General features: G+C 52.3%; 5 protein-coding genes across 5 annotated transcripts; 3 read left to right on the forward strand and 2 right to left on the reverse strand.

The window, feature by feature from the left end:
• Window positions 1-1337: 1337 nt before the first annotated feature.
• Window positions 1338-5732, forward strand: P153DRAFT_422171 (glycoside hydrolase family 18 protein; the record flags this gene model as incomplete). The annotated part of the gene is made up of 11 exons (XM_033672352.1): window positions 1338-1368; window positions 1906-1955; window positions 2002-2144; window positions 2186-2565; window positions 2633-2770; window positions 2827-3153; window positions 3209-3397; window positions 3456-3545; window positions 3598-4200; window positions 4255-5370; window positions 5467-5732. 11 exons carry the CDS (start codon window positions 1338-1340, stop codon window positions 5730-5732), a joined length of 3333 nt encoding a protein of 1110 aa, XP_033524592.1.
• An 867-nt stretch (window positions 5733-6599) lies between these two features.
• Window positions 6600-9968, reverse strand: P153DRAFT_337707 (uncharacterized protein; the record flags this gene model as incomplete). The annotated part of the gene is made up of 2 exons (XM_033665755.1): window positions 6600-7852; window positions 7985-9968. The coding sequence occupies 2 exons, from the start codon at window positions 9966-9968 to the stop codon at window positions 6816-6818; spliced, it is 3021 nt and encodes a 1006-aa protein (XP_033524593.1). The 3' UTR covers window positions 6600-6815.
• A 244-nt stretch (window positions 9969-10212) lies between these two features.
• On the forward strand, window positions 10213-12719 carry P153DRAFT_365843 (TFP11-domain-containing protein). The gene has a single exon (XM_033667911.1). It carries the CDS (start codon window positions 10263-10265, stop codon window positions 12360-12362), a length of 2100 nt encoding a protein of 699 aa, XP_033524594.1. The 5' UTR covers window positions 10213-10262; the 3' UTR covers window positions 12363-12719.
• A 677-nt stretch (window positions 12720-13396) lies between these two features.
• P153DRAFT_337713 (uncharacterized protein) lies at window positions 13397-15073 on the forward strand (the record flags this gene model as incomplete). Its single annotated transcript, XM_033665756.1, has 1 exon — window positions 13397-15073. The coding sequence occupies exon 1, from the start codon at window positions 13685-13687 to the stop codon at window positions 15071-15073; it is 1389 nt and encodes a 462-aa protein (XP_033524595.1). The 5' UTR covers window positions 13397-13684.
• Window positions 15074-16140: 1067 nt separating this feature from the next.
• On the reverse strand, window positions 16141-18669 carry P153DRAFT_356018 (uncharacterized protein; the record flags this gene model as incomplete). Its single annotated transcript, XM_033666613.1, has 1 exon — window positions 16141-18669. One exon carries the CDS (start codon window positions 18667-18669, stop codon window positions 16141-16143), a length of 2529 nt encoding a protein of 842 aa, XP_033524596.1.
• Between the last annotated feature and the right edge of the window lie 167 nt (window positions 18670-18836).

An 18836-nucleotide genomic window follows, 5' to 3' on the forward strand; every position in this document is an offset into this window, starting at 1 on the left:
TAATACTATTAGCTATCTCTTTAAACTTACTAGATAGTATACCTTAAAAGAAGCCTAAATAGTACTAAAGAAGCTTTTTCTATTAAAGTATCTTTTTATCTAGTTAATAAAGATATTAAATACATTAGTATTAACTTAGTAGATAAAGATAATATTATTAGCTATCTCTTTAAACTTACTAGATAGCGTACCTTAGAAGAAGCCTAAATAGTACTTAAGAAGCTTTTTCTATTAAAGTATCTTTCTATCTAGAAGCTAGGAGTATATCTGCTATAAGGTAGGACTAATATTTAATAGAGATATAATATACTAAAAAGAAAGGTATTAGTATATTTTCTAATAGCTTCTTCTTATATATCTATCTAATAAAGAGGTTAAATATATTAGTATTAACTTTACTAATAGAGAGAATACCCTTTATTACTACTTTATACTTCTTAGAAAGTATACTATAATAAAGTTCTAAATAGTAATAAAGAAGCTTCTTATAAAGAGTATATCTTTTCTTTTAGCTCTAGCTATAATAAGAATAGTACTTAACTTAGTAATTATACTTATTCTACTTTAGCTCTAACTATAATAAGAATAGTACTTAACTTAGCAGTTATAATTACTCTACTAGTAATAAACTCTAAAGGTAATAGGTTAAAAGAAGAGTCTAAATAGTATTAGAAAAGCTTCTTATAAAGAGTATATCTCTTTTCTATTAGATAGAAGTATGTTTATTTACATAGTAAGTTAAATAACTTATTATTAAAATACTAATAATAATAAACATAGGCTTTAACTAGATCTTTAGTATCTTTTAACTACCTAGTAAAGTATTCTAGGATATTAATAGTAGTATTAAGAGTTACTGCCTAATTAAGCTTAAGATAGTAGTAGCACTTAGAGTCTTACCTAATAATAGAGACTCTATACAGTATAAAGATACCTCTACTAACGTACTTACTAGGCTGTAATAATTAAGAAATATACTATTTATAGTATAATTTAATATATAATAGTTGTAAACGTCTTTATATACTTATTATAAAATAGGGTATAAATTTACCTACCTATTTAATAATAAACTATAGTTATTTTATACTAAGTTTATATAAATTTACCTTACGTTTTACACTGTATTACAGTATAAAATATAGTCTTTCTTCTGTATTTTTTACCTGATAAAGCTGCGGAGTAAATTACCTAATTTTGTACCTTAGTGTTAATGTTCCTGTCCTAGGTAGGATTTGTTGGCAAAAGTGGCCTATGCTACTGTGTTCCATCTATCGTATGCACTTTATTTGACCATTTGTGCACTAAAACTTCCTTCACCTGCCTCAACAAGAAAAATGCCCCGAAACGCCAAGCTACCTCACATGGGTAAGTGTAGTTGTAGTAGTCTTGGGTGTCGTTGAGAGTTTCAGAAACCGAGGTTTACGCAATAGTGATCACATCCATCAGTGCTCAGGATTGAACCTAACTCAAGATGTCCTTATACTAGCGGTGCATGACCTGAGTGAGGCGAATATCCCCTACATGCCAACGCAGGTATAGAGTTCCGCGGAGAGAAACGATGTTGAATCATGAATAGCCAGGCCTTGCATACAATGTCTCGGGAAAACCGCCCGTCGGAATCTATGTCTTATATACTCTTGAGTTTCCACCAGACTGTGTCTTACTCTCTAGACATTTGAGGTTCTCTCCAGAATCTCCAATTCTTGACCATGCGGTTCATCTATTTCTACGGCCTCTCTTTGGCCCTCGGGTTGCTCGGCGATTCTGTTCATTGTCAGAACGGTTCATTCTCCTCTAATGAAACCAATGAGAGTGAAGTTGAGAACTCGTATTTTCTTCTCAATTCTGCGTTTGCTATCTTGCAAAACGACCTTCCTGCCCAAACTCTCGACCTACCGGTAGGAACTTGCAATGATCAGACGCCTTGTGTGAACGGGGCTTGCTGTAGCAAGGTAAGCAATCATCCCTATATTTCAGGCCAGGGCTAAAATCGTTCAGGTCTCCGGACTTTGTGGCTACTCGCCCTCAGAGTGTGGAGCCGGGAACTGTTCCTCAAACTGCGATGCTAAGGCTGAGTGCGGTCAGTACGGCACACCTGGTAACCAGAAGTGTCCACTTGGGGTATGCTGCTCCAAGTTTGGGTACGTCACCCAGTAAACCGACTCCTACATTTCGCCTGCAGATCATTAACCTCAGCTTCTAGGTTTTGCGGCTCAACTTCCGAATTCTGCGACGATGGCTGCCAGAAGAGCTTTGGAGGCTGTGGCGATGTCAAGCGACCGTCCTGCAGCAGGAATGGTGGCAGTGTCGAAGGCATAAACATCGGATATTATGAGTCGTGGGCGAACACAAGGGCATGCAGTGCTGTCAAGCCCGAAGATCTCAACCTCAATGGTTTTACTCACCTCAACTTTGCGTTCGTCTTCTTTAACCCTGCAACTTTCGAGATCGTGCCGATGGACAAGAATGCAGGCAGCTTACTACATCGTTTCACGAAGTTGAAGGAGAAGAAACCTGGATTGCAGACCTGGGTGAGTGTCGGTGGCTGGTCTTTCAATGATCGTAAGTTCTGATATCCAACATATATTTACCTGCCTCTCTGACCTATGGTGCTTGTTTGTACGTTCAGCTGGTCCATATCAACAAGCTTTCAGCAACATGGCCAGTACAGCAGCAAATCGCAAAACGTTCATCACCAACGTAATCAGGTTCATGGATACTTATGGGTTCAATGGTATGGATCTGGATTGGGAGTATCCAACTGCAGGTAAGTCAGGTCTGATCTTTTGGATTCGTTGACACAGGTTTATTGACTTTTGCAAGACGACCGCGGTGGTAAAGCGGAGGATTCTGCTAATTATGTTCTCCTATCTAAGGACATAAAGGATGCCTTTGGCTCCAAATATGGCTATAGCATAACGCTACCGGCATCTTATTGGTATTTGCAGCATTTCGAGCTAGCCAAACACCAGGATTCCGTGAACTGGTTCAACCTCATGACTTACGATCTTCACGGTGTTTGGGATGCCGCGTCAAGATGGATCGGACCAAAGATTGCATCGCATACCAATATCACAGAAATTAACCTTGCATTGGACCTTCTCTGGCGTGCTGGAGTAAAACCAGAAAAGGCTGTCCTCGGCAAAGGCTGTAAGATCACACCTCCCTAGTTTGGCATTGGCATTTTCTGACGTCATTCATCCAGATTATGGTCGATCGTTTACTCTTACTGACGCTTCTTGCAGCAAGCCTGACGGGTCTTGCACGTTTTCTGGGGGTGGTAAAGAAGGTCGTTGCTCCAAGGCTTCTGGTATCCTTACACTCCAGGAGATTCAAGAGATCATCAAGGAGAAGAACCTGAAACCTATTCATGACCAAAAGGCGGGTGTGAAATGTATGTCAAAGACAACGTCCGTTGCAAAGAAAGCAGTGTACTGACGCAATCTCCCAAGGGATCCACTGGGACGATGATCAATGGGTATCTTACGACGACCAAGACACATTCAAGCAGAAAAAGGAATTTGCCAACTCTCGATGCTTAGGTAAGAGATCTTATCACCATGAAGAAGTTCCGCAACTCACGCACTTTTGTAGGCGGTTTGATGGTCTGGGCGATTGATCAGGTCGACCAAAAGGAGAAGAGTTTGAATTACCCCGACGACTGGACTGAAGGGGATATTGCCGACGCAGAGGTCCTTTATCAGGATGAGGCTGCCCAGGGTGTCTGCTATACGACTATGTGCAATGAGAAATGTGCCCCGGGAGAGCACGAGGCTTCACAAATGAATGGACAACCTGGAGACCTATCAACGATGGATCGCTGCGTCAAGGGTGAATTCCGGCGATTGTGCTGCGCCAAAGGAAGTATCATGGGCAAATGCAGATGGCGCGGATATCGTGGGCTAGGTATCCCCTGCTCTGGCGGATGCGCGGACGGCGAAACTGAGATGACACAAAATACCAACCACCACTCGGATACTGAAGACCAGAGCTGCACCGGAGGTACTCAGAGCTATTGCTGTGCGGGCTTCAAGCCTCCTATCACTAAGGAGCAGGTTGAAGACAAGATGAAGGATGAAGCCAAAGAACTTGCCCTGGAGACCGCAGAAGCGGCAGCTTTAGAGATTGTTGCAAAGCAACTTTGCAGAGTCGCAATCACTGCTGCGTTGACACCTCTCACCTTTATACCGTTGGTTGGTAAGTTTCCATATCATTTGTCTCACTCTAAATATGCTAATGTGCTTCGCTTAGGTTGGCTGGTCAGACTCGCCATACAAGCAGCGGTACCAGCTCTAGCAAACCTCTGTGCCAAGGGCCTCGCTAAAGCAGGTAAATCCATCTTCAAGTTTCAAGGAAAAGACTACGACGTCAAGGTGGACAAGCCACAGATAACCAAGAAGGATCGCGGCCCTTCCGCAAAGCCAACCAAGCCTCCAGGGAAGACTGCTAAATGCTCGAAGAGGAACACCAAGTTGGCCAAGCGCTTGAGACCTAAAAAGATCACGCAAAGCGTTTGGTTACAACCCCCGGACTCAGTCTTCGTCGACAAAGTCTGTGAATATGATCGGATGAGCCAAGCCTGCCTCCATTACAGCTCAGTCATAAGCCGCAGACCGAAGCTATCTAGCATCACTTGTGGCGATGAAAAAGGCGTTGGCCAGGGTGACATTCGGGAGGTCAAGAATGATTACTATACAAGTCATCATACAGATTGGATAACCGGCTGGATGCGAGCAGCCAAGGTCAATTGTGAACGCGACGAATTTCCTCCAGCAGCGGTTTGGCAAGGCCGTGACAAAAACGTGTGGATTCGCTTAAGCCCTAGGCTGGGAAACAGCAGGGCAGGACAACTATTCAAAAAAGTATGCCCTAATAAAGTCCAGACTAGGACCATACAACAAGCCACTAGCGACCACGATCTACCAGTTTGTAATGGTAGGGTCACGGAAGTCTGGATTGAGACTGTTCGATTAGTAGACAGGGTCTTTAGACTGGGTTTTAACGCAATACCTAACGATCTTGACGATCAGGGGCTCACAATGAACCCATGCTGGCCCGAGGCTCTGGTCGACGACCCCGGTTTTGCTCTCCTCTTCGGGGATCCATGGTACGCTCGGCAGGCAAATCAAGCTCGCCAACAAAACACGCCGTTCTATCCCAACCCTCCTTCACCGCAACGCATAGGAAGCAATACACCAAAGGCTGGATGGAATAAGCGCGACTTCAGTCCCAAATCACCAACAGATGAATGGAATAGGCCCGACTTGAGCCCGGAAGATATCTACATCGACCAAGGGAACTCGTCGCGAAAACCCACGGACGAGGAGCTAGAGAAGGAATTTGGTCTCCTAAGATGCCAAGGCGACTGTGAAGAGGAGATGGAGCAGCTCGGATACGCATCACTGCCCGTCATTCCCAACACATACTCGTTGCCGCACACAAAGGAGCCTCAAACAACTTCAGATTCAACCACAACCTTCACTGTCACTGTCACTGCGGCGCCCCTAAACCCGGTTCCAACGACCATGAGTACATTTTCCCATATCGCCACACAGGCTCTTTCCGCAGCCCAGTCGTTGATCACAGAGTCGGTGCAATATGCTTTCCACGGCGAAGAGGAGTATGAAGACGAGAATGAAGAGGAGTATGGACAGCAGGAGATAGATTGGGATCATGTTCTGACTTCAGGAGAGCCTTGGTCGTGCACCTCTTCTTCTTCAGATACTTGAACTGCAACGGCGTAGTGCTAGTCAGACCCATCCCCACAAGCACATCTTGTATATATCTTCTATGTGTGTTTCTACAATAGTATCTCATTGGTATCTTCTCAACAGTGCGTTGCTATTATTCCTATGCGAGTCGTCTATATGGGGTGCATGTTTAGCATAACTCTAGCGAGAAAGAGTATAAATTTCCGTACATACAGATGCCCATTCATCTCACCTCCCCTCTCACCCCAACTAATCAAAACAACCACACCCACCAATATCATCTACCAGAATACACATCCCCCCAAACCCAACAACCACCAGCTACACGCCCACACACCAGCATACCAGCAACCCCTAAAACCCACAGCGCATCTAATTCCAACCCACAAAATACCCCCACAACACCCCCCACCCCCGCACCAGCACACCAAGTAACCACAAACCCCCCGCGTACCCGCAAAGCCCCCCTTATCAGCGTTTACTTTGCGGGGAAATCTGCAATGCAATACAATGTAATCTGATGTAATGAAACGCCGTGTTTCGTTATCGAGATGGAGATGTTGAGATGTCGAGATGGAATCTGGGGTTTATTATCTTCAAGCCTGTCTGTTTTTCTGTCTGTCTGTCTGTGTTTTTATCCATCCATGGAATAACAAGCAGAGAGCAGCGCAAAAAAATAGAAGAAGAAGTTGGATGACATGCAATATTTCAAACTGCATGTTTTGGTGTGTGTGTGTGTGAAAGGGGTTGTTTTCTCCTTGGCGGTGTGTGGGCAACATAATGGACTATGATGGAAGGTGGGAAGACGGGAAGAAGGGGAAAAAATATACAAGCGAGATTTATCACATGGAAAATGGGGTTTTCATAAAGATGGAAGGGAGATTTAAAGACCGATATAATGGGGATGCGAAGCGATGTGGTGAAATATGATGAAATAAACAACGCTACGCTACGCCTCGCTATATAAATAAGATACTATAAGATGCCATACCATACCAAGCCATGCCCATCTATCCCAGTCCCTATCCCAGTCCGTAGAATAAAAGAATTACACGAAGAAAGGCGAAACCATACACAGTCCACAGCCCACAAGCCAACCCCTCACTGCCGCACATCCTGCATCCATCGATCGATCATCTCGCGATGCTGGGGCGGCATAGGCGGCGCCATCATCATAGGCTGCATGCCCATGCCCATTTGCATCTGCATCTGCATCTGCATATTCATGGGCATGTTCATCTGCATACCCATGGGCATATTCATACCGTTCTGCATCATATTCATGGGCATGCCGTTCTGCATCATCTGCCCAGGATACATCATACCCTGCTGCATCATCATCTGCTGCTGCTGCTGTTGCTGTTGTTGCAGTCCCATCATCTGCGACTGCCCCTGCATCATCTGCCCCGGATACATCATACTCTGAGACTGTTGTTGCTGCGACCCCCCCACCCCCACCCCAGCCATGACATCCTTATACCTCCTAATCTTCTCCGCCAGCGCCTCATCCTGCTCGACCTTCGGCGCGCTCCTCACCAGCGGATCAAGAAAATCATGCATACCGTAGCTGGACGTGCGCGAATTTACATTCAAGCGTTGAGTCCGTCGCCGCTCCTCGGCAAGGACGTTCTGGTGCAGAAGGCTGCCCTGCGGGAGGTGTGATATTAGCGCCTGGTCGGTCATGGTGCGCGCCTGGTTGTGCGAGTCCATTGGGTTCGCGGAGAGGACGTCTGCCATGCTCATGTTTGAGGGGAGGGAGGGGCGCGTGGTGGAGGGCTCGTCGCCGCGGGCGAGGGCTTCGGCTTGGAGGCGCGCGCGCCGCTGGCCGAGGGTTTCTTCTTCCTCCTCGCCGTCTGCGCCGGGGGAGGGCGTGGGTTTCGGGGCTGGGATTGCGCTGTCTTTGTCTTTCTCGTCGTTGTTGTTGTTGTCGCTGACGCCGAACTTGCTGAGCATTTCTGTGGCAAAGTCGCCGCTCACGGTGCTTTTGCGGGGGTCGGAGCCGAGCGCCGAGTCGAGGATTTGCTTTTCTTTTAGGCGGCGCATGCGTTCGCCTAGTGTTTCGCCGGTGTCTTCTTCCGACTCTGCGCCAGGTGTGGTTGAGGTTGGGACGCTGAGGTATTGCTGGCTTGGAGACGTTCCTAGGAAATTTCCTCGCCTCAGTGGACTCGCTGTTGTTAGTCTGTTTGGATTTGACCCAACAAGCCTATTGCGTCGTAGGCTGAGCGGCTCACTATCTTCAAGCTCACGCTGTGCAATCAAACCTATTGGACGGTCCCAGTCGGATTCGCGTTGGTTGTTTTGCTTGTAGAGAATGCCGAGTGGAACGTCGTCGTCCGAGTCGTCTTCCTCGGCCTGGGCTTCCCACGCTAGCTGGACCTTCTTTCGGATACGCTTCTGCTTTTCCTTCTCGGCTTCGTCGTCGAGCTGGAGGAGTGTCCTGTGTTGGCTCAGCATGCCCTGCTCGAACATGGTTGCGTAGTTCATGTTGCGAGTCTTTTGCTTTGCCTTGCGCATCTGGAGTTCGGCAAGCAGCGTGGTTGGAGCGCCGAAAAGCTGTTCCTCTACCTCCTCGTCCTCACCCCCGCCTTCTTCAGGCTCATCACCATCGCTCTCCTCATGATGGCTGCGTTCGTCATCGTCGCCCTCATGATGACTGTGTTCATCCCCTGAATGTTGACTGTTTGATTTTGCATAATACCGCGCCTTGGATCCAGATGTCTCGTCAGCTGGCGGGCCTCTGGCGTAGTCGTCGTGTTCGTCGAGTTCGGCACCCAGGCTCATCCGATTTTCACTCGCTCTTACGACCAGCACATTCATGTCGGCTGAGCTATTACGCTTCTTCAGTTTGTTCAATTTGGCACCGTTCGAGCCGTGCTTGGTATCTAGGACGTTGAAAGAACTTCGCCTCCGGGTCTCTGCAAGGTTGGGCCGCTCTGGGAACTTGGAGTTTCTGCGCTTGTCTTCTTGTCCGTAGACTTCGTTGCCGACATGTCCAGCATACGGATGATCGACAAAGGCAGAAACAGGTGCATGTGCCGACGCATCGAGAATGCTGTCAAGCGTATCCTTTGCAGACTCCCCCTTGACGGCGAACTCTTGTGAAGGCCCATTCTGGTGGTCGAAGTAGACACTCGCTCGCAGAGCGGGAGGAAGATTAGCCATACTTTGCCGGTTCTTCCTGCTAGTATCTACTACATCTCCCATCATGTGGGCAGACTTTCTGTTTTCAGCCTGTATTGATTCCATGATCTGTGTGCGTCGTCGAGCTTGCACGTCGGAGGCGGGCAGTTGTGACAGCCGTTTCGGGAGGTTCAACATTCTCGGAACTGGGGCTGGATAGAAGACCATGTTTTCGTCAGGTGGCGGTGCGCCTTGCGAGGGCATGTCAAGCCCTCTCATGAAGGATGAATGGCGACTGCCACCGCCGTGAGATGGCTCGGGTTCCTCAGGGACGGTGTCTGGGGCGTGTGCACCGTCAAAGTCATGCCACAGCGTACGGGCCTGCTGTGTGGTGTCTGTTGAAGCTGCCGTGGCCGGTCGATCGTAGGGGTCATGGTGGGCTCGGTACTGGGAGCCTTCGTGGTAGGGCTGGTCGGTTGTGTCCATGCCGTCCTGTATCTGTTGGGCAATCTCCTCGTACTTGCGCGTGAAAGAGGATACCACGCGGCGATCGGTCGGAGGCGGAGACTCGTATCGGTTGCCAGCAAATGGAGCCGAGCGGGGTGAGTCGGGCGATGCTGGGAACACGTCTCTCGCCTCCTCCACTTCCTCAGGGTGCACAATCTGCCCTAATCGCGACGTCTTTGACTCTGAGCGTTGGCGCTGACCGGGGGCCGGCGGAGGATTGGCCCACGAGTTTGAGCCCTGGGAGCCGACGGGTGAGGTGATGTAGCCAGCGGGCGAGTAGCCGCCCCACCGCGCAGTCCCATTGACGTCAACGATCGAGTTTGCATGCGAGCTAATGGAGACACCACGGCTGCGGGTGCTGAACTGGCGCATGGGCTCTTCAAAGGGCTGGTTGGACATGAAGGACGAGCGGCGACTGTCCGACTGCTTCAACTCGGTGTGCAGCTTGCGGATCTCCTCGCCCAGGTCCGAGCCCTTCTCGCTCATGCGCTCGGCATGTTCCTCCAGGCGTTCGATGTTGCCCACGTAGGCTCCCTGCAGCGACTGCAGGTCGGGCACGGGATGGCGCAGGCTGGCCTCGGTCTGGTCTCTGGACCGGGTGAGGACGAGAGGCGGCGGCGTGGCCATGTCGGGCAGTCCAGACGTCCAGTATTTGAATGCACCGATACTCCAGTACTCCGGAATGTGGGGACGTGTGTTATGGGAGCGGCCAGGGGAAAAGGAATTAGAGTCGCAGTCGCTCTCCAAGTCATGTCCACTCCACAGGGCTGAGTCCAAGAATAGCGTCACCGGACAGGCATGGGGGCGGCCCGTTTCTTGGCGCCTGTCAATAGAGATCATCGCAACTCTACTCCCACCTTCAACCTCCCCGAACACGCCGTCGCATCGCATACCACCTCTCCACTCACCGACCCATTCGAAATGGACGGCGAGGGCCTCAAACGCAAACCCACCTTCAGGCAGGAGCCCAGGAAGAAGCCAAAGCCAGAGGATGGCAGCACCGCGCTCAAGTCGGGCTTCGGCGCGAAGATGCTGGCCAAGATGGGCTACAGGGGGACTGGCGGTCTTGGAAGGGAGGGAGAGGGTATCTTGGAACCCATCCAAGTAGTCCTGCGAGGCAGCAAGGGGGGTGTTGGTATTGTGGGCGAGAAGAGCGAGCAGCAGAAGCGCGAAGAGCGCAGGAAGGCAGAGGCAAACGGCGAGAAATACGTCGACACATCCGAGGAAGAGCGCAAAGAAAGGAAAAAGAAGGCCAGGGCGCGACAAGCCCAAACAACAGCCCCGCGCGCAAAGAAGACCGTCTTCGAGCTTGAGGAAGCGGGCATGCACGTGCCTTTGGCCCTGCAGTCCATCATCGACGCGACCACGGGCGCATCCACACCCACATCAGGCGTCTCCCTCCGCGGGACTGATGTTGTCCCCTTCGAGAACACCCTCCAAGCACGCGTGCGCCGAGACCTGAACAGCTTTTCTGAAGCGTTCGAGGAGCTGCAGATCGAGTCAAAGGCCATCGCGCCGCAAGAATATGCCCTGGAGAAAGAATTGGAAGCGTTGGAGAGACAGATGAACGAGTTACAAGACATACATGCAAGGCTGGGATCACTACGCACAAGCACATTCAAGGACGTCTGCGCAGGCCTGAGAGATCTGCGCGCCGCCTACCCTTCCAAGCCCCTACATCGTGAATCGATCGCTGTCATACATCCGCATTTCTCACAACTCATTGCGACCTGGTCCCCACTCGATGGTGCCCTTGAAGAGGTGGCGACGTCTTTCTCGGAACTTGCCAACGTCATACAGCCGCGCAGTCGAAGGGCTGCTTCTCAAGCATACACTCATCCGTCGCACGCGCTGGTCACTCACACTGCTATCGAAGAAGAAGACCCCGTCAAGCGCGGAACAACATCAGCCTACGAAACCATGATGCTGAAGCTCTGGTTGCCCCAGGTGAGCTCAGCAGTGACACAGTGGGACGTGAAGACTCCCCACCCTATGGTCCATCTCATGGAGGTTTGGACGCCAGTTCTGCCAAAGTTCATCACCAAGCGGGTGCTGGAACAAATCACGCGCAAACTGTCTGCTTCTATCCACGAATGGAATCCCCGCAAATCAAAGAAGAGCCCGCATACCTGGCTTGTTGAGTGGCTGCCGTATCTCAAGCCAGCCGATCTGGATCCCAAGGGCTCGGGCTTGGTGGCCGAAGTCAAGCGCAAGATTCGACACGCACTGCAGTCTATTGACCTATCTCGAGGGCCATTGCCAGGCATGGAGCAGTGGAGAAAGGTCTTTGGGAAAGGAGAGATTGACCGTCTCCTCACCAGCCACCTAGTCCCGCGATTTGCGACCCATCTGCGTGACAACTTCGAGATCAACCCGGCAGAGCAAGATCTCGCGCCGCTCCAGGCTGTGTTTGCCTGGAAGGGCCTCGTCTCAGATCAGACGATTGGCGAACTCCTCAAGGCGCAGTTCTTCCCCAAGTTCCTCGACATCATCCACCAATGGCTGTCCAGCGAAGGCGTCATCTTCAAGGAGGTGGAGGATTGGATAAAGTGGTGGCTCGGCAACCTCGGGGACGACATCAACGCGCTACCCTCAGTTTCATCCTGCTGGGGCGAGGCATACACGCTCATCAACCAAGCTCTAGACCTCGGAGACGCACGTCTCACAGATCTACCCGCGCCGCGCATAGAAAGCACACGCGCCTCTCCAGAGACGCCGCAGCTATCGAAATCCATCAACAAAGAGCCACCACGCCCCGCCCCACACGTGGAAGAAGCAACATTCAGAGACGTAGTAGAAGAATTCTGCGGCGAGGAAAACCTCCTCATGATCCCTCTCCGCGAGGCTCACGACATCACCGGACTGCCTCTCTTCCGCATCACTGCCAGCGCGACCGGACGAGGTGGTGCCGTGGCTTACTTCAAAGGCGACGTCCTGTGGGTGCAGAACAAGAAGGAAAAGAGTCTGTGGGAGCCTACGGGGCTGGACGGCGGGCTGACCGCAAAGGCGGAGGGTAAGTAAGCCGTGCGAGGAGCCTACCAATGTACGATACGACGTGTGATGGTGTGAAGTATTGGGCGCGTGCACCATGGACGGCAGAGTAAGCTCCCACAGCCTTTCCTCGGGCAGATATGTGTGCTAGCATTCGCTAATCCAGCACCACGCATGGCCCGCCCGAATTGCTGCCCAGATCCTGTGTGCTGTAGGTAGTTCGCCCACGCCGCCGGCAGTTTATCCAAGACTGGTCCTGCTAGACGAACGCGCGTTGTGGTGTGTGTGTGATATGATATGGACGTACGTAGACGCTGGTGGGAAAGCCCCAATCTGACTCCCTCCCTCACTCAAATCAAGTACTCAATCAATCAATCCGTCCATCACTCTCAGCCGTAAGCACATACATGCACAGCACGCTACGCTAGACAAGCCCATCCATCAGTCACGATGCAATCCAGACAAATGTGATGGCCCGCATAACCCGCGTAGAATTTCCATCACTGCCGAGCCACCCGACCCGATTGACGGCCATGTGTGATTGACGGCCCTATGTGATTATCGCAACTCGTGTATCGGAGTGGCTTGTGATGAGGTTGTCTAGCTTGCATTTGATTCGCTGTGCCCGGCGCTTAGAAAATATACCCCTGGCCAATGGGAATTCGTGGACTAGACGGTATTTCACACACGTGCAGGGACGCGAACGCGAACGCGGCTTCGCCTTGCCATGCATGCGGGCCGTCGTTTGCTGTGCCTCGAGCGGACAGCGATCTGCGCGAGGAGGTTGGGCTATTTCAGGGTGCGAGGGGTTCAATGCGAACGAGCACGTAGGATTATAACGACTTCAGACGAAACACCGTCTTGTGAGGCTGAGTAGACAAATGTATGAATCGCTAGAGCGGGGAGTGGTAACCAAACGTCGTCCACCGGATGAGCAGACTGCCATGCCATGTGGTCGTCGCTTGTCGACCCCGCCCCGGCGGCTGCGAGCGCCCACCGACTGGACGCCCTGGGAAACACACCCTTCCAATCACCTCGCCCAGCGCCGTTCCCACGCAATCACACCCCCCGGCCCTCTTCACCTGCACACCGCACAACCACTCACGACGTCGCCCCCTGTAGAGCTTAACATGCCAGCCGCCCCCCCTCATCCTTCATATCACCATGTCGTCTGCTGTTACACTTCCTGCTATTCCCTCCCGGATCCTCAGCGTCGGGAATATACGTAGGATTGCGGATCGTCATTGAACGGTACCCCTCCCCCATTCATCCATCCATCCATCCACGTTGTTTCTGTCACATACTTAGTCGCCCTTTTCGCCTCCCCCCTTCCCTTCCCTTCCCTTCTTAAGATGATGCTGGGGTCCAGGGCGCTGCCTCCTGCTCTCTTCTCCCTGCTCCTAAGCGTTTCCTGCGCGCGCGCCGCTCCCTACGATTTCCTCGACAACTACCGCAACAAGAGCCCTGCGCCTGCCGACGGCCCCGCGGCGTCCTACCACGCCACGCGCGAGAGGGATTGGCTGCCGTACGAGGTGTGCGGCGTAGTCGGAGGCTACGTATTCACAGTCCTGATCTGGGGCGTGCTGCTGCTCACCGTCGGGAGAAAAATGCGACGCAAGGCGCTGGATCCGCCGAAGGCGCTGGAGGTGGAATTGCAGAGTAAAAAGCCCGTGCGACCGACTGTTAAGACGCCGGCGAGTCCTGCGTCCAGCTGGTTCAGGAAGTTCAAGAAGAACGATAGTGGCGTTGGGGCGAGTCCGCAGAGTCCGGAGATTCAGAGCCCGTCGTCGTTTGATCAGAAGGTTATTAATGCTGATCGCGAGCGGGCGCAGGATGATATGGAGAGGCTGTATGCGGCGGTTATGGATCATGATGCGAAGAAACACTCGCCGAGTGTGAGCGTCGATGAGACGCAGATTCCGATGCAGATGCAGATGCAGATGCAGATGCAGATGCAGATGCCCACCCCGGGACGCAGACGCCCATCCGCAATCAGCACAACGGGCCTCTCCCAGGAACAAAACATCCCCACCATCCCAATCTCCCCCATCACCACAGCCACAAGCACAACGCCAACCTACGCCCCGCACCCCGCGCCCCTCCGCCTCCGAGACAACAACAACAACAACAACAACCATCAACAACCCGGCCCAACCCCCAGCCCCCGCGGCATCCTCTCGCAGCGCAGCCCCAACCCCCCCAGCGCAAAATCAACACGCTTCAACCTAAAAAACCTGCGCATCTCCGGCCCCGCACAAAAATACCCCGGCGCCGCCCCGGACGACGAAGCCCGCACCCCCCTCTCCCCACGCTTCCAAACCACCCTCCCCTCACACACAAACTCGCCCACAACGCCCTACGACCCAGACGAAGAACTAGACCAAGTCCTCCCCCTGCCCCGTCCGGCGCCGCAACGCCCAGCTGCGCCAAGTATAACGCTATCCAGCACCCCGGCCAACTCCCTCCCATTCCGCAGCTACGCCGCGCCCCTCCAATCACCTGGTATTCAGACCACAGTGCTAGACCGTAGATTGGATAAACTCAGCCTCACGACACCGAAGACGGGCGTGCCGTATACGCCGTATAGTCCGTATATGCCGTTTACGCCCGTGACGCCGGTTACGCCGCATTTGGTTACGAAGCGGGAGAGGAAGGTTAGGGAGAGGGGGGAGAGGAGGAGGAGGGTGGGAGAGGAGGCGCAGGTTAAGAGCGCGGGGGAGATATTTGGGGATGCTTATTAGATGGTGGGTAGATTGGGGGAGGGAAGGGGAAGGGAGGGGGGGGGGAGGGTGTTCTTGTGTATATGACCTTTTTTGTATCTGTTTTATAGCTTTTTAGTTAGCGCTTGTGCGGGGTTCCTCGTGTTGCGTTAGAAAGAGAGGGAGGGGGTGGAGATGGATGGCGGCCACGGATGTGCTACGGCCACTGGTATTGGTATTGGTATTGGTTCGTTAATGTTGTTTACCTATCTATATGACGTTATGACTCTTTTATATCCTATATACTTATCTACTTATTCAATTCAATATGACATGCTCTTACTCTTGCTCTTGCTCTTACCCTCCCACCCTCCCCCTCGCAACCCCCATCAATACAACGCGTACATACACCCCCTCACTTCTCATCTCTCATCTCCCTCCCCTCCCCCCCCCCCTCCGCGCCCAGAAGCGGATGAACAAGCAATTGCACCCCCGCATCTGCACAAGCAGCGCGAGATTGTGCGTTGACGTATGTGGTGTAGCATGAGGTAGTTTGTTGGCGGGCTGGGCTGGGCTGGGCTGGGCTGTGCGGAGATGCGAACCCGTGGAGGGGAAGGGGAGGGGGGGATATTGGGGGTTATGGAGGTATAATGGGATGGAATTTGGTAGGTGGTAAGGGGTTGTAGGTTTATCTTGGACTTTATTTTATCTTGATTTAGTGCAAGGTTGGTACGTATAGGGCAAGATGATGTAGAAGACCGAGTAATAACATGGCATGGCATGGTGTGATTGGTATGACATGTAGGAGATATGTTCTATCTCGCTCGTAATTACGGTGATGTGAGTGGTCGATTTTCTGCAAACATACGCTTCCACCTACCCCCGACTTGAGCATCTACGCAACTAACAACCGACCATCCACACGACCACGCATTGCGAAAATGAGAAAAAAAATAAACTGTAGAAAATTAAATATACTGAGACATTCCGCAGAATCAAATTCACAAATTAGACATATCATTTCGTTAGAATAACCATGTCACGTGTATGCATAACCACCAACCGACCAACCACCCCACAAAAGCACAACAACAATCCCCCACACCCACCTACCCCATAAACCGCTCCACGCGCCCAACCCGCGGCGGCGTCTCATCCATGACATGCATCTGCGCACCCTCGCCAAACCTCGCCTCAAACGCACTCTGCTCCAGCCGCATCATCTGCACCTCAGCCTCGCCCTCGTTCTCCTGGTTCATCTGCAGCAGCGACACGCGCGGGCGGTGTGGACGCGCCGACGAAGTTGCGGCGCGTATGAGCGGGGACCAGCGACTTGTTGTGCCGCTGCCGTGGTCGAAGGTGAGGGATGTGGAGGGGAGGTCGCGGTAGTGGGGTGGTGGGGCGAGGTGGTGGGGGCGTGTGGGGTTGTTGCGGTGGGAGGGTTCGGCGGGGTGTTGGGTGGAGGTGTGGCGGGATGGAAGGCGGGGTGGGAAGGAGGGCGATGTTCGGGGTGCTTCGGGATGGGCGTAGTTTTGGAGCTGGGGTGGAGTGCTTGATGGTTCGGTCCCGGTGTAGGGATTGTAGGACGGACTGCTTGATAGACCGGTCCCGTCATAGTAGTTGTGTGACGGGTCTCTATGTGCTGCGTGCTGGTGCATTGAGTGCATTCGAGATTGATTCGGCACTTCGCGAGCAGCAGTTCCCTGTGGCATGCTGAAACGAGAAGGGCCTGGTTGGTGGCTGCTTCTTGCACTCGTCTGCTGTATGGCCTGGATGGCGGTCTGTAGTCTCTCATAAGCCGACTCGTGAGTCTGAGCTCGCAGATCGTGAGGACTACGTCCGGCAAGATCGAGCTCACTCGAGCGATGGTTTGCCCTCGTCTCCGGGGTACTGCGCCGTGTAGGGTTGACTATTGGAGAGGAAAGATGCTCTGGATAACGGAGGGTTGCATAAGGTACAGGGGCTTGAGGCAGATGATGGCTGCTCCATCTCTGCATTTGAGGGTTGTCCTCAGTGTAGTACCGTTGACCCACCACCCCGGAAACACCTCGGCGAGTCCAATTTGTGTCAGGATTTCCGACTGGGTGCTGTGGAACATTGACCTGACCAGACACTGCCCGTCGAGTATTCTGGGCTCGCGCAAGTTGTCGGAAATGCTCCTGGAACTGGTCAAGCGGGGAAGGTAGGTCTCGACCCGCTGCAGTGGTTGCATCGAGGTATTGTCCATACACGTCAGTTGTGTTGAAGCTGCCAGTAGCGGCTCGTGTGGCGCGAGCGTATGGTATCGCCGGTAGTGGTGAAATACTATGTTGGGTGGCGGCAGCCGGGTGCGACGAAGGACACGATGGCAGGGGTATTGGAACACTGTCTGGTGCGCGAACCTGCGATGCAGGGATGGAAAAATACGCTCCTTGGTTGGAGGTCCTCACGGCAGCCGTTCCATCATACTGTGACTGGACGTACTGGCCCTGCTCGCCACTAGATTGTCGAGAACCAGGAAGCTCGTAGTACGAATACGCAAGACTGGCGCTTGAAGCTCCGCTATCGAATCTCGTTGACCTTGCAGCGGCTCTGCTCCCCGAGAGAGAGTATGGGTTACGTGCATCTGAAGTATGTGAAGTATGTGAAACTCTGCCCCCTAACCTCGAAGGAGGCTCAGGCGCTGCGATGCCTCCAAACACGTCATCTGCAGAAGACTCTGACGGTTCCGGTCGTTGTCTCAGTAACGAGAAAGCAGGAACGCTATCTGACGATCGACTTCGCGTAGGCACCGGGTAGCGTTCGCTGGGTCGACGTGGTTCGGTGTGGGGCAATGAATGGGACTCAACAAAGTCATAATCGAGCCACTTTGTACCAGTGAAGTATCCTTTCAAGTGCCGTATTTTCATTCCATTTTCGACATTAGGATGGCCATCGGTGGGATCAGGACAGGACGCCTCGTGTTGTGGTGGGCTGGAAGTGACCACAGGTGCATGTCGACCAGACGGAGGGTGAAGGCGAGACCTGTTGGGACGACCACCGCCTCCTCGCAACTCAGCCGGGCCACTGGTAGGGGTTGTCGAGCCATATTGCGAGGGAGCCTTATCCGCTTCGTCGGATGTGTTTGTCCTGGATCGGCCAAATACTGGATATCCAGACATGGGATCTAGAGGTACAACCATATCTTCGAGAACTTGCACGTCAGAACTAGCCTGTATACTCGACTCTTCATGGCTTCGTGCGGGCCTGAGAGGCAGCTGCATGCTACGAGATATCGAGGAGGCAGCACTGGGGGTTGGTGATGTGTGCTGTTGATGTGTATACGAAGTCGTGGTGACACCCACAACGCTGTCGATACGTTGCCTTCCTCTTGAGAGAAGTGGTTCGTACGTGTCATGGTCTTCGTCGTCTTCTTCCACAGGGACATGAAAGGTTTGATGAGGTTGAGGTCGTAAGATAGGAATATCCCCAAGCGTCCTCATGGCCTCCCGCATCGATCTCTGAGGACCGCGTCTGAGTATTGGCCGTCCAGATTGCATAGGAGACCGTGCATGATGGTTTGGGGCAGCTGCGTGGGCTCGTCTGTGTGCCATACGACGAAACGTTTCCTCGATATCATCGGATGTCAGTGTGAGCTCTGACGGCTTTAGACGTAGCATGTTGAGTGGTCTAGCGAAGGGAAATTGAGAGGCGATGACCGGACAATCCAAAAGTCCAGAAACCAAAAAGTTAGAGCTCGGTGAGACGTGTGTGTCTGTCTTGGGAGTGCGTATATAATCATACCCAGCGACCACCTACCGGACGATGCATTGCTATTGCCTGCCAT

The sequence above is a fragment of the Dothidotthia symphoricarpi genome (genome assembly GCF_010015815.1).
Source record: "Dothidotthia symphoricarpi CBS 119687 unplaced genomic scaffold P153scaffold_8, whole genome shotgun sequence".
NCBI lineage: Eukaryota > Fungi > Ascomycota > Dothideomycetes > Pleosporales > Dothidotthiaceae > Dothidotthia > Dothidotthia symphoricarpi.

Coding starts and splice junctions, on each gene's coding strand:
- P153DRAFT_365843 (XM_033667911.1), top strand. CDS start 10,263: ATGGACGGCGAGGGCCTCAAACGCAAACCCACCTTCAGGCAGGAGCCC.